Here is a 19825-nt window from a genome sequence, read left to right as displayed (position 1 = left end):
TTTTGTTTATTCTTGGTCACAGCCAGTGAAGACAAGACTGCGATACAAGGCATGCTTTTACCCAATACCGATTATAAATTCAATATCAGCATCACAAACGCACTACGGATAAGATAAACTTAGGACGCATATTTAGAAGTCGTGCCGATGTGGTTGTGCTAAACTCAAGTTACTTTCGGTACGAGAACAACACTGGGACAATCATAAAACCTGTTATGGCTCCAATACCTTCACAAAACTTACAACAAACAAGACAAAAAAGGAAGGTTAGAAATGAAAGTCCTGTCGGTGGTAGGATCAATAGGGACGTAGATGAAGCACGTATTGGGGAAGTATGAAGACGCAAATCCGTCGTGTCCATTTCAGTTCCTACTCCGGCATTTGTCTTACCTGGCCAAGTTCCAGAAAAGCCTAGGAAAATGTGACCCTGGTGGGGCGGACGAAGACTGGAACGACCGTTCTCCCGAATGCGGTCCAGCGTCTTAGAACGGCGCTCTCTTGCTCGGTACAGCCAATAAGAGAAACATTTTGCCTAAATTGTGAGATGTCTCGGACATTATCGAAAATCAATGATACGATGGTGTCTCAGAATGCGTGACTATTCCTACCAGAATAAACAATCTATCACGACACGGCTTTAGCAAAGACGTTTGTATGGAATGCCCTGCACTTGGCACAGAAATGAAATGTTACTTCCATTACGCTAAATATTTTTTTTAAAGCAACGATATCGTAACAAGATGATGATAAAGTTGTTGCCATTTCAATGCAAAGCGACCGTAACAACACACCGCATGTACAAAGTGTTTTTGTACACACACACACACACACACACACACACACACACACACACACAAAACCACAACCAAAAATCTTCCAAAAGCATTTCATAGACTGTACATCACCTCTTACAATATTAATAAAACGTTGGGACGAAGGTAGTCAATATTTTACATTGAGTAGTTTCTGTTGCACACCCATCTATTACACTGAAAATAATTTTAAAATATATACGTAATTTCCATTAGTCAGTCTCTGCAACACGACTTAATATAGCACGGTGACGTAGAATAAATTATAACACTTTACATGTACAAACTCATGAAAACACGTGATTAGTTCATTTGCTGCGCCGAGACGAATACGTAAATCATTTTAGTACCTTATTATTTGAAACCTGGGTAGCATGTTATAAAATATAAACATTACTGTGCAATGCATTCATATTGTCGCGTCACTGGTAACTATCATCACGTTTGCTTTGCGTTCTTCACTCTTCATATAGCATAATTTGAACACTAGTTTCAAATACAATACCAAATTATTGCGAACTGATGAAAGTTTACATTAGTTTTGGCGCGTCAACGTACTTTTATCTTTTTTGTTGGTTAAGACCTTGTGCTACAAAATTTTGTAAAAAAAAAATGTGTCAATTTAGGAAAAAATTCACATACCAATGAATGGTTATGTGTACAGTCTTAATCCAACTTCTGTCTAAATCGCACCTTCAACTTATTTCATTCTAGTTACATAATTGTGGCGGTTACAGCGATGAACATGTATTGTAAATAAATGAGAAACAAGAAAACAGACACCGACATTTCACCTAAGTGAAGCCACTCGTATTAAATACTGGGTGCAATACATTATCTAAAACCAAAACGCAATTGCCTGATTAAGCAATCTACAGTAAAAACGCAAGCTAAGTGAATGCTAGGCGGTGAGGGTCTGGCGTGGCGGGTACATATCCTTTCTATTTGTATATTTTCTCAAGGGGGGAAAAAAAAAAAAAAAAAAAAAAAAAAAAAAAAAAAAAAAAAAAAAAAAAAGACGAAGCCGTAAACGAAACTTTTGTAGCTGTCAGGAATAAAAATAAATGTTTTGAAAATGAATTGCAAAAACGTTAAGACGATCTTATTTAATACATTTCGACAAATCACGAAGATACACGAACAATTACTTACAATGTGTGCTGATGAATGTAACGAAACAGAAACAAAACCTAATAATTTACTTTTTGTCACAAGCAAGATGTATAACGGTTTCCCACGACGAATTACAACTTGGAGTATATGTCACGAGTTTGGATGCTGTAACATGGCACATTACAAATTAATTTTAAACAAATGTTTAAACGGCAACAAGTACTACCATGATTTAAAGCCACTGTTTAAAACACCGGGCAGCCGGTATGACAAAGGACTTCCCGCAGCCTCTAGTTGTCTTGCGAATTCACTGTACGATGTTGGGAACTCGGAAGCGCCTCCATCAATATACGTCGAACGTTCCAGCCGAGCATTAAGCTCAACTCCTTCCAAACAGCACTTGTCCACAACTTCGCCTATAGTTCTTCAAAAACTAAACGAGGACTGTAATACCGTTAAAGGGGCGGTGATGTGTGTCCTATGAGCAAAAGTTTCTGCCTCATCAAGTAAGTTCCAGGTATGATCGTTAGGCACGCCAAGCGAAATCTTCCATTTTCTAATATTTTTGGTCATCCAGTGCACTTACACGACTTAACTAAACCAAAATTTCGGATGGCGGTACGTTTGCTTCCTACGACTTCTCCAATCAATACTGAAAATTATAAGGGGATATTTGCTAAAATAAAATCAAAGGAAAGTTTAAATACTTAACTGCAAAATGTCAGATCAGCCATACAGAACGGCTTGGCTACCGCAACAACAGTAATATTGAAGACCACGAAAACAAATTTTGACTCAATTCAGATTTTTTGAAAAGTGATTCATTATAGGAGTTACGTGCATGATATAATACTGTATAAAACAGATGGTGTCAAAGAGGATGAGTTCCATATATTCTAAAATTAAATTTAACGCAGAGTAACTACTCTCTTGATCGTACCATGACTAAACAGTATAAACCATACAACTCGTATTTTCAGAAAACACTGAAATAATTTAAACGAAGATTCATATCTGAGCCGTGGCAGCTTATCGTATTATCTTTGGCTCTAAGACGTTGCCCAGGGAGCGCAACTCCCTCTGGCGTGGCCTGGAGGACCGGCTTGATGACCCGTAAGCAAAGTATGAGAGCTAGTACGATAATGGGAGTATGGTGCAGCAACCAAGCGGAAAGGAGGCCTTTTGCCGCCACCCACCTGTCTTGGACAGGCTTGCAGTGTCGGCCGAGTTGTCAGAGGCGCGTTTACCGGAATTTCTGGATGCTCCGGTTCTGTTTATTGATACTATAAGTCCGCGACTCCATGGAATTTTGCTGGCTGAATTGTATTAGCAAGAATTTGTTAAAAAGGTCTGATAAATATTTCAATTAGATCTTTGTATATTGCACCATACTGGAAGTCTGATCTGTAAATTTTAAATGTCCATTTTGTGTTAATGTTAGCGACCGCCTCTACAAGGAAACTTGAAGAGTTCGTTGGCAGCGTAGCATTTGTGTAAAAGTGCTTCTACCTGCCTGTTACTAATTTTCCGCTTCCTTAAGGCAAATAACTACCAGCTGATATTAGTTCTGGTGCTTTGTGTGAAAGTAGGCTTTCGCGATGCGTGAATATTGTCAGGCTTAGTGTTTACCGTATGACTTATGTTTAATTTGAACATTTTGAATAAACCCTGTACTCAATTTGTCCTTCTGAACTTGGCTCCACTGTGTCTTATTCCTGGCGCTGAAGACCTTGCTATCGTGCGTCCGTATCAACATATCCGTCTCGAGTCTAATGTACTGCTTATTCTGCTTCCTGTCATGCGTATCTTTTTTTTTATTTCATTGAAGTGGCTTTTACAGAAATTTGTTTTCTAAATTTTAGTTGTCCGTTCTGAGCTTTTTTGACTGTAAGTGCCAAGGAACGGTAGAATTTGAGGCAATTGGCTCGGTGTAGGCTTAATCATTCGTTCCAGCAGTTATTTGGTGCAACTATTTAATTCTGAAATTTTCCTTAAGCCAACTGCAGGTGGTGCCTTAAATTTTCTAATTCTTAGACAAATTTGGAGTATCGCTCAGTAAGAAATCTATGGAGACCGGAATCTTTATTAGGAGGGCTGTTCAATAAAGAATAATCACAAGCTTTATGTGCAACAAACACGCCGTAGTAGTTTCATTGTTGGGACTCCTGGTTCCCGCCTGTGAGAGGCAGGCAAGGTCAGACATTTTCAGTATGGAGGTAACACGCAAGGAACAACACGCGGCTTTGAAATTCTGCTTTCGTCTCAACAAATCTTCAGCTGAGGCCTATACAATTTTACACACGAGGCCAATGGAGAGTCTGCTCTTTCCTACAGCGCAGCTCGAGGGTCGTTTAAAATGTTTAAAGAGGGGAGACAATCAGTTTCAAAGGAAAATGGATCCGATACACCAGTTACTGCTCTTACGGAAGAAAACCCCAACACTGTTGCTGTCATTATGAGAGAAGATCGACGAATTACCTCAGTATCACTTTCTGAAATACTAAGCATTTCACTGGGTGCCACCCACACGTTAGTGACAGAAAAATTACACACGACACGTGTGTGTGCGCGATGGGTTCCAAGACTGTTGATTCCCGAACAAAAGGACATTCGCGTGCAGGTCTGCATGCAGTTGGTTGATGTTAGAAGATCCAGTGTTTCTTTTAAATGTATTCACTGCTGATAAAAACCTGGCTACATCATTTTGATCCTGAGAGCAAACAGCAAAGCTTAGTGTGGAAATCTTCATCACCAGTCCCCAAAAAAGCAAAAGTGGTTGCTTGTGCTGGGAAAGTTATGATCATATCATTCTTTGATATTCATGGAATGGTTTCAGCATGTTGTGCCTGCATACAAATCAGTAAATAGACAATGCTACAGGGATGTCCTGAAAACATTGCAAGTCCGTATCAGGCACGAAAGACCACACTTCCGTGAAGCAGGCTGGATGCTGCACCATAATGCGCGGCCGCATATTGCCAATGTTGTTGCTGAATATCTTCCAAAAATCAACGTGAAGTGCATCCCTCACCCTCCCTATAGTCTTATATAGACTTATTTCTATTCCCTAACATGAAGAAACACCTTCGTGGGAGGCATTATCAATCATCAGAAGCAGTGGTGAAGGCTGCAGTGACGATTTTGGAGAACCTCTCATAAAATGGTTTTCAGCATGTATTTGAAGACTGGTAGAAACGCTGGGACAAGTGCATCGCATTCATGGGAGACTACTTTGAGAAGAACCATCAAAATTGAGGATGAGTAAAGGTACGTTGAAAAAAAAAAAAATCATTCTTTATTGAACAGCCTTCGTATAATCTTGGCAGTGACTTGAGCTTGCACTTATTGGAATTTATTCGTGTTGCAGGGAATTTTGGTAAGGTTGCTTGGTGTCTGGCGTCGGCGCTGTTTACCGATTCTTGTCCGGTCCATTCATTCTAGACCCTGTCGACCTAGGCCTGTTAGTCTCTCTTCAGTGCAATTTTAAGCTGACGAAATCTTCGGTTTAGCAGCATGGATAATTCCTGTGGAAACAACTGTTAGGCTGCGGTTAACCTACTGCCACATCCTATATTCTAGTTTTAGTCCAACGTAATATCCTGGAAAATACATATACTACTAACTCTTCGCCGACACACTGAAACCTACGGTTGAGCGCGAGTTGTTTGAATGGCTCAGTTGGGAATAATTATACCCCGCAAAAGGCAACCCCTTATAGTTCTAATCTGACGAATATTGATACAAATCTCACAATATTAAGTATTATACGGCCTCACTGTATGCTGCATACAGTTTTCAATATCAGGTCACACTAACATAAAATCTCGAATCTAAGATATTCTCGATGCGATCATCCTTCAATGTTTAGTCTTAATACTAGACATTGTCAAACACTCCCTGGAATTTCGCTACCTTCCCCTCACGACACAGCTTCTTTGGTGTGGAGTAAGGTAAGCCCACTTCAGCTGTTTGTCGGCCCGTTGTTAACGTAGCTTGCAGAGACGTGCCAATGTCGCGGCCGAATCTCTGTTCAAACACTCCCTGGAATTTCGCTACCTTCCCCTCACGACACAGCTTCTTTGGTGTGGAGTAAGGTAAGCCCACTTCAGCTGTTTGTCGGCCCGTTGTTAACGTAGCTTGCAGAGACGTGCCAATGTCGCGGCCGAATCTCTGTTCTGCGAGTGGACTATCGTTAATTTCGCAGCCACTGTTCCTTTCTCTGTTATCGGCTCGCTCCACATTTTTCACATTCTATTGTACTATTACCAAATCGGGATTTCTGAGAATTGTTCTTCTCTAGTCTCACACAGGCCAATGAAGAAAATTCTTAAAATGTACACATACATCAGCCTGTGGGCTCTATTAGGTACGGCCCTGTGGTCCTCTGACAGAAGAAATCCATCCAGCTAGTTACCTTTCATTCACTAACAACCACCCTAGAGCCAACTGATTTGGGCTCCAGGTACTTGTCTTGTATGAACCACGAAATCAATGTTAAAAACCTCATGTGCTGAATTCGAATGACGCTTGGAGTTTAGTGTTAAAAACTTGACAAATACAGGCTTAAAACCAAAAATAATGGAACCCATTCGAATAAAAAAATTTCTGAGTGGCTGACGAAAGTAGCAACTTCTAAATCTAACAAGATCCGATATTACAATTATCAACTTCTTTGTTCCCTTTCATGAACGGGGTACACACACCAACACTGGCCCTAATTTCTCTGAAGTTGCCGTCATAATACTTAAATGGTACGTGTAGCACTGGTAGGGAAGGAGGGAAAAAGTGTTACAAGTTGACTTGTGTTAGCAGCCAAGTTTCAGGACTTTAGAGGTTTCAATTTTTTATTACACAGAGCGTTACTTGTGCGTTCTACTGTAGTGCGTCTGACGCTGAATAATAAATGACGAGTACTGCAGCTATATGTCAACATATTGTTCTTATGTCAGTTCTATTTCGAAAGGACCAAGACTGTGGAACAGCATCCGTTAATGGCACGGGGAGTTTCGTAAACGAACTCTTCCGTTGATAAGTTATATGTTGGAATTCTTCCACTAAATATCCGTCGAATACTACATTTACACGGTTGTCCTACCTTTATATCGCTTCGGAAAGACTCGCTTAGACGTCTGCTGACCTGACTAGATTCGTCGTTCACATTGTAGTTAATATCTGACATCTTCAACAGATTTACAGCACTATATCTAGTTATATTTCGTTTCAATCGCAAATCTCGGTTCAATTTTTCGGTAACATCCATGTGATCCTTAACCACACTCAGATCTACTGGTATCGCAACTTTTAAGAACGCGCACGCGCCAAAGAATCGATCCATTTAAAACTTCCTGAGACTTTCCCAGATCTACGTGGCATTCTCTTGTGATATTTACCCACTGGACACATAGGTTACAGTGTGCAGCCCGTTCTAAATTCCTTAGTCGAATAGCATATTGGTCAAATACATCAACAGCCGTTTTGTTTCCTTGAAGGACGTGTGAGACTGCGTAGATCTAGAATCTGAAGTCCACGCTCGTTGTTATAGTAGACTTCCAGGAAAGTCTCCAGTCGTGCCCACACAACGCGCTCCATGCTTCTAAAAAGGCAGTTGAATGCTGGTTTCGTCCTATCCTGCCACTCCCGATGGTAGCCGGAACGATATGTGCTTTATTTCAGTTACATACGATGCTCTGCCACTTCAGTGATCCCCTGAAATAAATATTTCTACATGAATTGAGCACTGTAACATATGGCCCAGTGGTCTTTCCTTCACCCAGTGTGTTGCTGCTTTTCGACTTCGCAGTAGTTTCTTTGTATCCTATTTTATGTCCGAGCAACAACAGAAAACTTGAGACTGTGGTGAATTTTCCTCAGTGAAAACAGGTATGAAAAACAAAACAAAATTTCTCAATGATCTTTTATTTTTATTATACTCTACGATCAAGGAGGAAATTAACAGATGTCTATTACCCTTCTCAGGTAGTAAACCATTTGACTGAAACCGAAGACAGATTTTGGGAGATCTGAGTAGGAGGAACTGGTACTAATGGTCCCATTGCCAGTTAATATCGCACTCTGTTACTACAGGACTACTACAAATTATTCGTTTCTTGAGTTCTATATTTTGCAACGTATTACATGTAAAAATTTGATGCATGAATAGGACCGTAAACTCAGTTTGCTTTGAACTCAGTAGTTGGCGTTACGAGTGCAGTGCCTTGACAGCAAGAAAAGATTGTGTGTGTTGCAATCAACGATTTAGGGACACTGGCTGTCTCCACATACCGGAAAGTAGAGGTCGACCAAGTGTGCCAGATGCAACCTTGGAGAGGCTGAGGGGAAAGTTTCGTACGCAGTCCAAAAATAATCAACCGTCCGCACAAGCCACGAACTTGGAATATAGCAGAAAACTGTGTGGGAGATTTTTCGATGGCGGTTACATTTCAAACAATCCTGTGTGCAACAATTTAAACCGGAAGATTATCGCCGTCGCCTTCCATTTTGCATCATAATGCAGGAAGTACTTGATGAATATTTCCCTTTCAAGCTGATATTTAGCAACGAAGCAACTTCCCCTGTATGGAACGGTTAATCGCCACAATGTGAGCGTGGGACTGAAAACCGTCATTAATGCATGAAAGAGATTCGCCGCAGATTAATGCTTTCTGTGAAGAGTTACGGAAAGAAGGAAGATGGAGTTTAACGTCTCGTCGACGTAGAAGTCATTAGATACGGAACACAAGCTCGGATTGTGTCAAGGATGGGGAAGGAAATCGGCCATGCCCTTTCAAAGAAACCACCCTGGTATTTGCCTGGAGCGATTTTGGGAAATCACGGAAAACCTAAATCTGGACGGCCGGACGCTGGTTTTAACCGTCGTCCTCCCGAATGAGTCCAATGTGTTAACCACTGCTCCACCTCACTCGTCCAATGTTAGATGATTCTATAAGGGCAGTTTTTCTTCTGTGAGAAAACTGTGACGGGTAGCTCCTACCTTGATATGTTGCAGTTGTTTGTTCCCACAGCTGAATGGGGATTCCGAGAATTTCATCTTCAAACAAGAAGGCGAAAATGATGTGGCTGTTCTCTTGCCGTGATCCCCCCCCCCCCCCCCCCCCCTCACCTGTCGCCTAACCTAAAGCCTTGTGAATTTCTTTTGGCGATACGTTAAGGATTGTGTTTGCATGTACCAACATCCTGCCTACCGCTTGGACATTAGTCGTGTGACCAGGGATGCACATCAACATTTGTAGAGTGCAACATTCAAACTTGGGGAGTTTACTGTTCTATTCATGCATCAATGATATTTGTACATGTAATACTTTGGAAAATAGAGCTCTGAAAATTACAGTACTCATTTATAACAGCCCTGTATCTTGCACGTGGGTTAAGTATGATCATGTTGCTTTGCTGAATAGCGGCAGTACAACTGCCTGCTCTCTTTGTTTACCATTGCTGACATGATGGATTCGTCCATGTGAAAGTTAATATTTCCTTCTTCACTTGTGCATTGCTTCCGCTCTATAAATATCAAAACCGCTACAGTTCATTACGATGGAGCCATCTATACAGTATGAAAATTAATACAAATTCTAGAAGCGACTGTACTTTCGAATTTACACCAACGGGCCGGTAATTTGGGACTCTTTGGCTTTCCAATACGCCCGAGCGCCACCTGTTCACTGAGCGAATTGATGACTTACCTGGAGACGCACGTCAAAACTCTTTCCAAAGAAGTGATGCACATGATGAGTGAAAAAAAAATTCTTTTTTGCGGCACTCGTGTATATATCACGGTCGCGTGAAAAAAGTGCTGACGTAACAGGTCGTGTAAAACTCCGCATTCTAAAAACTATCTAGTTCTATTTCTAGAGTAGTTAGCGCAGGAATACTGAAAATACTGCATGATCTGTTGACTACTGAGAATACTAGAGCTGTCCACAACAGCCGCTATGTAAGCGTCTTTCAAAAGGAATGTCGTCCTTAAGTGCTGTGTCGAGATCGCATGCAACCGCGAATGAACCAAGAGCAATTGCTATCCAGCAAACAATATTTGCTTGATGAGCGAAAGAAAAAACACGTGTGCAGCAGCGCTCGCTCTCTCTCTCTCTCTCTCTCTCTCTCACACACACACACACACACACACACACACACACACACACACACACACACAGAGAGAGAGAGAGAGAGAGAGAGAGAGAGAGAGAGAGAGAGAGAGAGAGATGATGCTTCTCATGTCGAAGGAGTGCAATGATGTACCACATGTTTCTTCTCTACTCCGAAAGCTTAATTCGTTGTCACTGTTTCTGTCAATTGTTCTTAATTATAATCGGTAATAGTACATAACGATAAAAATATATGCTTCTTAACTTCGCTTAGTGTCTCTTACAACTTCCAATCGAAAGGACAGAACCTTTTATTCAATTCTGCCATAGCTTCGCATACCGCGAAGTTTGCGAATTACGCAAAACAAAAACAAACAAAAAAAATGCCAGTATAGTACACGTAGAACAACAGAACTTTGAGGGTGGCATGGATCTCTTATTACACTCATCCTTAACGTGTGACTACAACTGTTAGCCTCATAGTATTCAGTTCCATTCCTAAAAGGTGGGTGAATTGTTCCTCAGCAATATTAGCGGGGAAGACGACGAGAGATATCGGTGTTAGTTTCTCGTCACCAGATTGTACGCGAATATCCTGACTGTCTCATGAAATATAGGGACGTGAAACTGCGGATGGTGATCCTGCTCCGCTGCCGGTGTAGACAACGCAAACTCAGCGGCTGCCTTGAGTCTATTAGAGGAGGTTAAGCGACTGTCACACAAACACCTACGAAAGTGAACCACAGCTTTGGCATACAAGTCAATTAGTAGGTGGCACACAACGACGGGACAAGACAAACTATAGGCATCGGCGCTGATCAGAGGTACTACTGGTGTTACGACTTTATGAAATTCGGGCGTATTAGGGTCTACGTTCTGTTTACTACGTGGTTACTGAAGCACGAGAACGAGCTCCAATTCAGGAGCTCCAATTCAGAAGGATGTGTCTCATTTACAATGAAATATCTCGGCATTTAATACTTTGGGAAACCACATAAAATCTACACCTGTATGATCAGGCAGCGATTTTAACCCCGATGTTCCCAAATGAGTGTCAGTGTCTTGAGAAACTTCCCTAGACAATGAGCTTGAGGAGATGTAACATGTTATCTAATAACAGCGTGTAAGCGTGGATTTACCTCTGGTCCAGTGCTGCGTCTGCGCGCCCTGTATGATAGCGGCGACGGACATCATAGGCTTTTCCTTCTTGAGCATGGTGGCGTGCGGCCTGACTGCTGTTCCGGTATCGTGACCTTCCAAGACGGCGCCACGGCCAACGGAGCCCGACCGCTGCGCATCCCCGCACGCAATTTACAAAACGAGCCCCATCTTACGTAAAAAGCACACCAACGTAACTGTCTGCTACTCTTTTTTACACTGCACTGCTTAACATCTGTTTAGCGTACATGTAACGGAAAGGAACATTAAAACAAACTGAAATTCTCATCAGATATGAGAGTTTTGGCTGGGTAAAGGAGGTGGGGAGCAAATGAAAGGCTGGCGTTCCTTGTTATAAATTTCAATGCGAGTGTCTTTCGCAGTCCTAAAGTGTGCCAGGTCGTAGCATATGAAATCGGGGATTTTTAAGGATCTAATTCAAAAGTGACAGACCAAAATAAATGTACGCGCTAACTTTTTTGCTCTGTCTTTTGACCTGGTTTGGGGCGACCTCTCACGACTTCCTGTCCTGTGCCAACTTCATCTCAAACTAGCACTTGTCCAAGCAATAATAGAGTACTTTGTTTGTATACATACTAATGTCTTGACCTACAGGTTTTGCTCCCTGTGTGCTGCCTGGAAGGTATTTCTTGATGCCTTTCATTTCGTCAGTTATGGTCAGTGCTTTCCACATATTCCTTACCTGGTCGATTCCGCTAATAACCTATTTTCTCATCTTACGAGTCTACTCATTTTAGGGCCCTCATATAACTCAACACCCCAAACGCTTCTTTTCAAGTTTCGCCACTGTCATTGTGGTTTCATATGTATACGGAAATTTCAACCTGACTGCAAACGAACACGGCACAATTTTTTAATGCATCATTTCTATCAGTATACCCAAGTCTTAAGAGATTTCTCCTGAAAACATAGGAAGGCACCTACGATCGAGCATTAAAAATGTGACCTTAAGCCATCCTTCAGATACATGTTCTTCCGCAATATAACAATTTTTATACAGTAACCATCACTAAGGAAAATCGGCTATATACACGAGGTAGGTGCTGCTGTTTACTGTCATTTAAACTGGCGAAAAACTGCCATCTACTGAGAAGTAATTTATTTTTTAAAAAAATACATAGTTTATGCGCAATATATCAGCCACAAACCACAAGTTTTTTATAGTCTAAACAGAAGTACGTCGTTTTCGTCCTATCAAATTAACTAATACTTGTGCATATAACTGCTCTCGATCAAATGGAACAGTGAAAAAGTCCATAAAAAGCATGAATGTAACTTAAGACACTAAATCGAGTTCCCTACTCATTTGTACGATATGCAATGAAACGGTAGTCAAGCAGAGCCTCTTGGAAATGGAACATCAGTGCTTAATGTTTTAGATTGCTTCCTTTCTCTGCTGAAGAAGTAATGAGAACGAGAACTCCGAATTACCGGATAAAAATTATAAAAAAACTGATATTCTCATGTGGCTCAAGAACGAACCTGCTACAGCCATTAAGGCCGACTTATGTACAAGCAACTGGTCTGAGCAGAAGACATGTTGGAGGCAGTTTGGCTACAGTTAAAACCCCTTAACCACTCACTTGTACAAAATCCAATAGCTAACATGGATTCTGTAGCTACATCAAGCACATACCAGGACACTGACACAGAAATCGTGATTCAGATTGTGTATTTTACTACAAGGTAGACAACTATCCAAAAGCAAAAATCTTGGAACGTAGCGTACTACTGCTGAGAAGGCAGTTTGCTCGTTAGGGTCCTATAATCAAATCCATCTAACAAGAAATTTGTAATACGCATCATACTTCGCATTTGTACTTGGGACGACCATACTACTGTCAACGATGATCAAGGCAAAGAAAGAAAGTTACATTCGGATACGAACTTTACTGTGAGGTAATTTTCATTGTACGATTCTGAATTATTACGAAGATGACATGAAACTAAGCTGCACCCATTATTATCCGGTATGCGCTCCAGGAGCGCGTCTTCTTTCCCATGGTGGAGAGTACAAATTTGAGGAATGTCGGGGGAAATGAACCACGCTCCGGTCGTCCCAATCAGCACTCACAAAAGCGGCGAGAAACTGTGAGCACATTTCAGCTAGAACCTTTGGCTTCTATTTGATCCCGGAGACAGAAAAGGGAGGACAACAAACCACTTAAGACTGAAGAGGCTTAGCGTCATGTATCAACGTGCTGCATTACGTTCTCCTAGAATTACGGAATAAAAATCTTTACAAGAGGTTCCCAAGAACGAAACATCAATTTAATGAGGAAACTGACGCTTAACTGTGAATACATTCATTATAATTAATTTAGCTCAATCGTTTGCTATGGCACAACAATGTTTGGCTGCTCCACCCTTTTTCAACAGCAGAATAACTAAGCCTACCAATTCGCGTGCACTTTAATCACGTGGACTGTCGTAAAATGATTCACAAGAAAAAAGCATTTCAGTAGTTTCTTCTATGCAACACACAGAACTTGCTTGCAATCTCATTAATGCCCTAGTATTGGCAGTAAAATGGAAAACGCACTGAAAGACGTCCCTCAGATTGAATGTTTCCATAGAGATCTCGTCATCTGCATTATTTCATGTACTACAGTCTACCGTAAGCAAGGTAAAAAAAAAATGCTACATAATGCTACGGCGGTTTCTCTTCCGTTGGGCAATATTTCAAACCGCGTAGGTCTGTATTATGGCTGAACCGGAAAATGTAATTCTCTCCCACGAATTGTACAAACCTACTGAATTAAAACGACCTTCTGACCGACAAACTGAATTATTTGGAGACAATCCTCACAGAGTTCATATGTCAAAGGAAAATACAGTATGCCAGTTAGTTAAAAATTAAAATAACACATGCCATAAACAGTTAAATCCAAATAAGCCATTGGAGAACATTGTGCAATAGGCTGCTACCATATCCCTTGTTCCTACCTACATGTTGTGTCGATGGTGTCTCCGTGTATTTTATTTTAAAGTTTGCCTATCCTCACAAGCTTCGTGCATGGATGGCAGGAGGAGAAAAGTGGTTTTGACGAAGTGACGGCAGGTTCAACAGTATGTAGTAAAATCAGTCTCAAATAATCATACTTCAGAGCTCCACGATTTGAATTTCATCTATTAACGCAATATGGTAAAGATTAACACGATGAATAGCTTTAGAGTTGTCTCTAGGAAAAGCGCTAGAGTAAGAAAGTCTGGTTACTTCAGAGCTCCACGATTTGAATTTCATCTATTAACGCAATATGGTAAAGATTAACACGATGAATAGCTTTAGAGTTGTCTCTAGGAAAAGCGCTAGAGTAAGAAAGTCTGGTTACAATGTGTCGTCGTCCTGGAGTCAAAAGTTTTATACCAAGACAGAAAACTAAGGATTTTTCGAAACTAGACAAATGTTACCTAGTTTCATCGCTACCGGCTAACGAATGAGAAAATTTTAGTGTTGGAGCAACCTGCTTAAATATGCCATTTCAGTCTTTAATTTTTAAGGCTGAGTGTGGTTGATACATATTGTAAAATGCACAAAGTTAACATTAATTTGCAAATTTCACAAAAGTTTAAAACTTCTGGTCATAAATTTCACAAGGAAAGAAACTATCAACCTTGCAAGTAATAGCAGACAGCTACATTGGTTACGCTAGCAATGACAATTTTCAGATACATCTAGAACAACGTCAATCCGAAACAGTGTTGCGACTAGTACCCTTAAAGTGTGCTTCACATAGAAATTTTGTGTTTACATATCATGATAGGGATTTGGAACAGACGAAATATGACAGCGATATGCTGCGAAATCGACATGTAAGACCAAAATACGTCACGTAGTTCCCTTTCTATTTCTAGATTAATTTTCCCTTTCTCCAATCGCGAGCCCTCGTGATGGCCTCGTGAGAATTGCACGCGAAGTCCAAAGGGGCGGAAACTTGGCAGTCGACCGCCATGTTAGTGACGTCAGACGACACCTGTAAGGCAGTGTACACTTCTGCCACCATAAAATGCAACGGTGACTTTAAAAATGTAAATATACACCTGCTGGTTTGTATGCTTTCGCGGATGATGGTATATCGGATCACATAGAAATGTTGACTTTTATTAACATTACCAAGTGAAAACACTAAACATTTCGGCGCTCTAAAATATCGCTCTATGATGTGCTAAAGTAGCATGGCAAGGCAGCTAAAAGCAAGGTCGAATGTTCATAAAGTTTGGCTATGTAATTTGACTGAGTTATAGTGTTTGTACCAAAAATTACGGGTTACTGAAAAATATCAGTGCACTTAAAGATAGTGATGTATGCAACGTCTCGCTAGCAAATTGTTATCAAATTTTTTCCTTCGTTTCAAGTGCTACGTACGAAAAGTCAGGTGTGAAATCTCTGCCCAAGGTTTGTTAAAACTCAACTTCATAGTTATTTTACGCGAATGTGGTACGCAATAATATACATAAATAAACAATTCTGAAAGACGCAGCCGTCTATGCAAACTGAACAGATAGGCTACACAATATTACGATTATTCCTCCGCCCATTACAGTGTACTGAAACGGTTTTCAATAATATCGACTGACTTTCATATCCGTAACGTCCTCACGTAATTATTATATTATACCCTTGCGCTGTTAAACAATGAAGTGTATCATTTGCAACAGGGACATATCTTTTCTTTGATGCGAGCCAGACTCTTATCTTACTCCGAAAGGGCGAATACCTCGCCGTGAAAATTTCACTGGGTTAATAACCCTACTAATGAAATCAACAAAATTGTCATTGTTCGTCGAACTGCAAATGACTTAAATCACCTACAATGCAAGTATAAATACTACGGTTCGCCACAGATATGAAACGATGCGGAATTCCACACTTTATATGCGAATCGTGCTGCATAGGCTTGTCAAATGTTTTAAGATAGGAAGCAATGTAGCAGCGTGATTCAAGTCACAACAAGGGTGCAATAAAACCCATATAAATCGAGTTTACTGATCTGTATCCTGTGCTCTAAACGAGGTTGAAGAACCAACAATAACCACGGTAGGGCTGTCACCGTGCAATATAACTGCAACACCAACGAAACAGGTTGTAAAATTTTCTAGCAATAGTAAGCGCTCCAGATTAGTATCGGGCTTTCACGGATTTTAGTGATACGTTTATAAGAATGCCTATCTAGAAAAGTCGCAGAGTTAGTCTGACCAAGGGAGGCAGAAAAAAAAGATACAAAGTTGCGCAGGTAACTGTCCGCAAAATGTAAAACAGCGCAGTCTGCCAAGCACACTTTAAGAGCTGGTGCCACTAAGCGAATCTTAAGCGAACCAAAAGACAGCTATACAACCATCATACAAGTATGAATTCCTGCATGGACTCAAAAGAGCAGCCGTCAGGTCACGCGAAAGTGCGCTCTTCACAGGTCCGCGCACAATGCCACGGCTAGACTAAGCCACACAATACACCGTACACCACGGAGCAGGTGGCCAAGTAAAGCACTCTCACTGCTGCAGCACAGCGATGTCAGTAGGTCAACCTCGCCACCCGGCTCTTCACTGCGAACTGAGGATAGACTGGCCTGACATACTTTTTCGCCGAGAGCGCACAGCGCGTTAGCCGACCGCAGCCGACAACAACCGAACGGCGCTGCACAGGGTGTCGAAGGAACCCACGGTCCTCCGTACCAGTTCTCGCTGCCGAGCGGTGCGATGCTAGGAGCGAGGGACGCCATGCGTAACTTTTTTCTTTAAATGGAAAGGGTCAACATACACTTTATCATCAAGTCCTACAATCTATTATTCCAGTTTCTGAATATTGTCTCCCCAGTTTTATGGCTGCTGCGCCTTCTACAGCGGTCAAAATTACAACATATCAAAGAAGCAATTTTGCAATGCTCAACTATTTCATGGATTCAAGAGAATGAGGACTAATATCTAACAAGTTCTTATCATGTATACAGGGAACGTGTCTTTTTATCAAATACGGCTGAATGTTGGCGGAAGATTCGGCAGATCGGGGCAGAAAATAGAGATATGACACTATTGAACAGTAACTGGCACTGAATATCAACTCAAAAATCAACCATTGTCAAAAATGGCTGCCTGTGTTGTTTGTGTCCGTTTAACGTAAGACTGCGACTTCATGGTATGATGAAGCAACATTGTCACACCACATTGAATGAAGCTGCTTTCTGATAGAAAATCACATTCGTATTAAACTGGAGTGAACATTCTGTAGGCTTAAACACTTTGCCATGAGGGCACACTAGTGCCGCGGCCAGGAATATGCATAGTCGGACATATAAATTTCACAACTGTTTTTGTTTTGCCGCAGATTTCCATAAATTATTTCTCTTTTCTAAATCAACGGAGATTTTCCAATATTTTAAAGGGCGTTCTTTCTCAGGGTCCAAGTTTGTTGGGCAGAAGTGTTTAATATGTTCTATTTCTGGTGTATGAATCACTTTGATTTGCAAAATGTTTCTATACCTGTTCTTTTTCATTTACGTAAAACATTCACTTGATAAATAATTTGGACATAAAAACTGGATATTTTAAAGTCTTTTATGTATAAAATTTTAATGTAGAGGTATCAGTACTAGAAGTGTCCAGGAAATTCTGCAGTTTTCTCAAAAGTAGTGTGTTACTCTTCATACGCAATACCCCTTTCAAAATATGTATACAAGAAATGTAGGAAAGAAGTGTATGAGAAATGTGACATCTGCTCCTCATTAAAAATGCTACATATTCATTTAGAGTTTCATAACTTTTATGATGTTTTAGGATATATCTCTTAACACTAAAACAGGTTTAAGTGCAAAATTAAAACTAAGGAACTATTAACTTAAAGAAGTGAATGTTCCATATGTGACAAGATAGCAAGGATGGAGCGCTAACCCATATAATGTAGGAAAAAGGGAAAAAGGCTGTGATTAAAATGAAACCCATATCTTAATAGCTGGTTATGGATTTGAACCACTGCTCAAAAATGATTCTAATGTGCCAACTTCTGTGTCACCTAGCTCAGTGGAAGGAATGTAATACGTTACTGCACTCAGATTTAAATAAACCTGATGCAGGAGTGTGGACTGCACGTGAATACTGACTGCAACAGAGCTATTCCTCCTCCTCAAGGACGATCTGTCTACTCACTAGCAAATACCTCGTCTGTAAGTTAGGGTGGTCATACAAAAATAAATGACTCTGTTCTGGGGTAGACAGATGTAATTATTACAATAATCCTTTTGATTTCCAACACAATTCAATGCTACTCCCCATTACTGAAAATCAAAATTCACACAGCTAAGCCATTAAATTTCACATTAAGATCTGATTAGGGCATTTTTTTAAATGTTTATCCTTAACACATTGACTCCCATGTGAGTGCCAGTGGCCACAGCAGAGCCTCACAAATAACACTGCGCACCTGGCCTAGTGGTGAAACATACATCACTAGAGCATGCAGCAATCAACCTGTTAATCACGTGAATATAACAGAAATCATGTAGAACTGTGCCAGGGGACTAGTCAATTGAGGAATGTCATATTTCGTCCTGAAAAATCGGCGTATCATATTATAAAATTGCCAGTCCGAGCTAGTAATATTTTGTACTAAACACCACCATAAAAAAAAATCGCTTATCAGTAAAATTCCTGATTTTTGGCCTAGCTTTCTACTTTGGTAGTTAAAATGCAGAAAATGTAAGTACTTGGGAAAATTACACTGGCAGCTTCTACCTTAAGCTCTGTATAAATTTGTACTGTTCCAGACCATTGCCTTGTCAATGCACAGGGCAGCAAGCAAGTCGAGTTGTACTATGTACATATTTTGGCTACAGACTTTTCATTAAATATCTCGCAAAAAATTGTATTAAAATGTGTCATATTTACCATATTTTGTTAAAAGCTGGATTGATACATTGAATAATATCAAGTATAGGTGTACCAGATTTCATCAAATGTAATTAAAATATCAAATGAAAGCTCTGAGAAATATGAACTCTGTGAACAGTGGAGTGCACATTTCACTTAGTTTGAAAATCTCATATGGCTAAACATTACTTCTAATTATACCTTTCTCTGATTAGAGACTAAAGTGTGAGAAACGAGCTAATAATATGAAAGTTTCTTTTCCATAATAATGTCTGCTTCTTCCATTTATTTTCAGAGTTTACCAGCGGGAACAAATATTTTGCACAAATAAGATGTCAAATAATATTAATACGGAATAGATAAGTTCAGACTTAAATCAAGATTTTCTGGTCCTCAAAGTAGTCATGATTCAACTTTATACAATAAAATCTAAGTCATATTATATGCAAAAGAATTCTCGGTGTTTGCTTTGACACAATGTGCCCTCCATTAGTCTATTATGAAGATTAAAGATAAATGCACACTACGGGGCAAACATCAATGATTACTCTTTATAAAACCGAACTGTGGTTTCATCTGGACTTGGCATTATTATTATTTCTTTCTTGTCTCAGACGTTATGTCTGGTTAAAAATGGAAGGTGACGCGGACCTTGATCAAGCGTGACTTCCTTTTAACTGTACATGTTACATTGCATTTAGGAACTTTTGGGTAATTGAACAAGTGTCAATAATTGCTGTGGGGAAATTTTCTAAGTTT

At 40.3% G+C, this 19825-nt stretch overlaps 1 protein-coding gene across 5 annotated transcripts in view; it reads right to left on the bottom strand.

Moving 5' to 3' along the window:
• The window catches only part of LOC124799225 (retinoic acid receptor RXR), a 137786-nt gene that overhangs the window by 94407 nt on the left and 23554 nt on the right, over positions 1–19825 (bottom strand). For 2 of the 5 annotated variants that reach the window (XM_047262760.1, XM_047262762.1), the window contains exons 1-2: positions 16551–16743; positions 11167–11317 (exon numbers count right to left, since the gene is read on the bottom strand). The exons of 1 other annotated variant lie outside the window; for it this stretch is intronic. In XM_047262760.1, coding sequence (XP_047118716.1) covers positions 11167–11317; positions 16551–16568 — 169 coding nt within the window. In that variant the 5' untranslated portion in view covers positions 16569–16743. Of the gene's footprint in view, positions 1–11166; positions 11318–16542; positions 16744–19825 lie in introns of those variants that run through there. 2 more of the 5 variants (XM_047262761.1, XM_047262764.1) reach the window with 2 other exon arrangements.

This window comes from Schistocerca piceifrons, chromosome 5, assembly GCF_021461385.2.
Source record: "Schistocerca piceifrons isolate TAMUIC-IGC-003096 chromosome 5, iqSchPice1.1, whole genome shotgun sequence".
NCBI classification, from domain to species: Eukaryota; Metazoa; Arthropoda; class Insecta; order Orthoptera; family Acrididae; genus Schistocerca; species Schistocerca piceifrons.
This window is presented reverse-complemented; position numbering and strand designations above follow the sequence as displayed.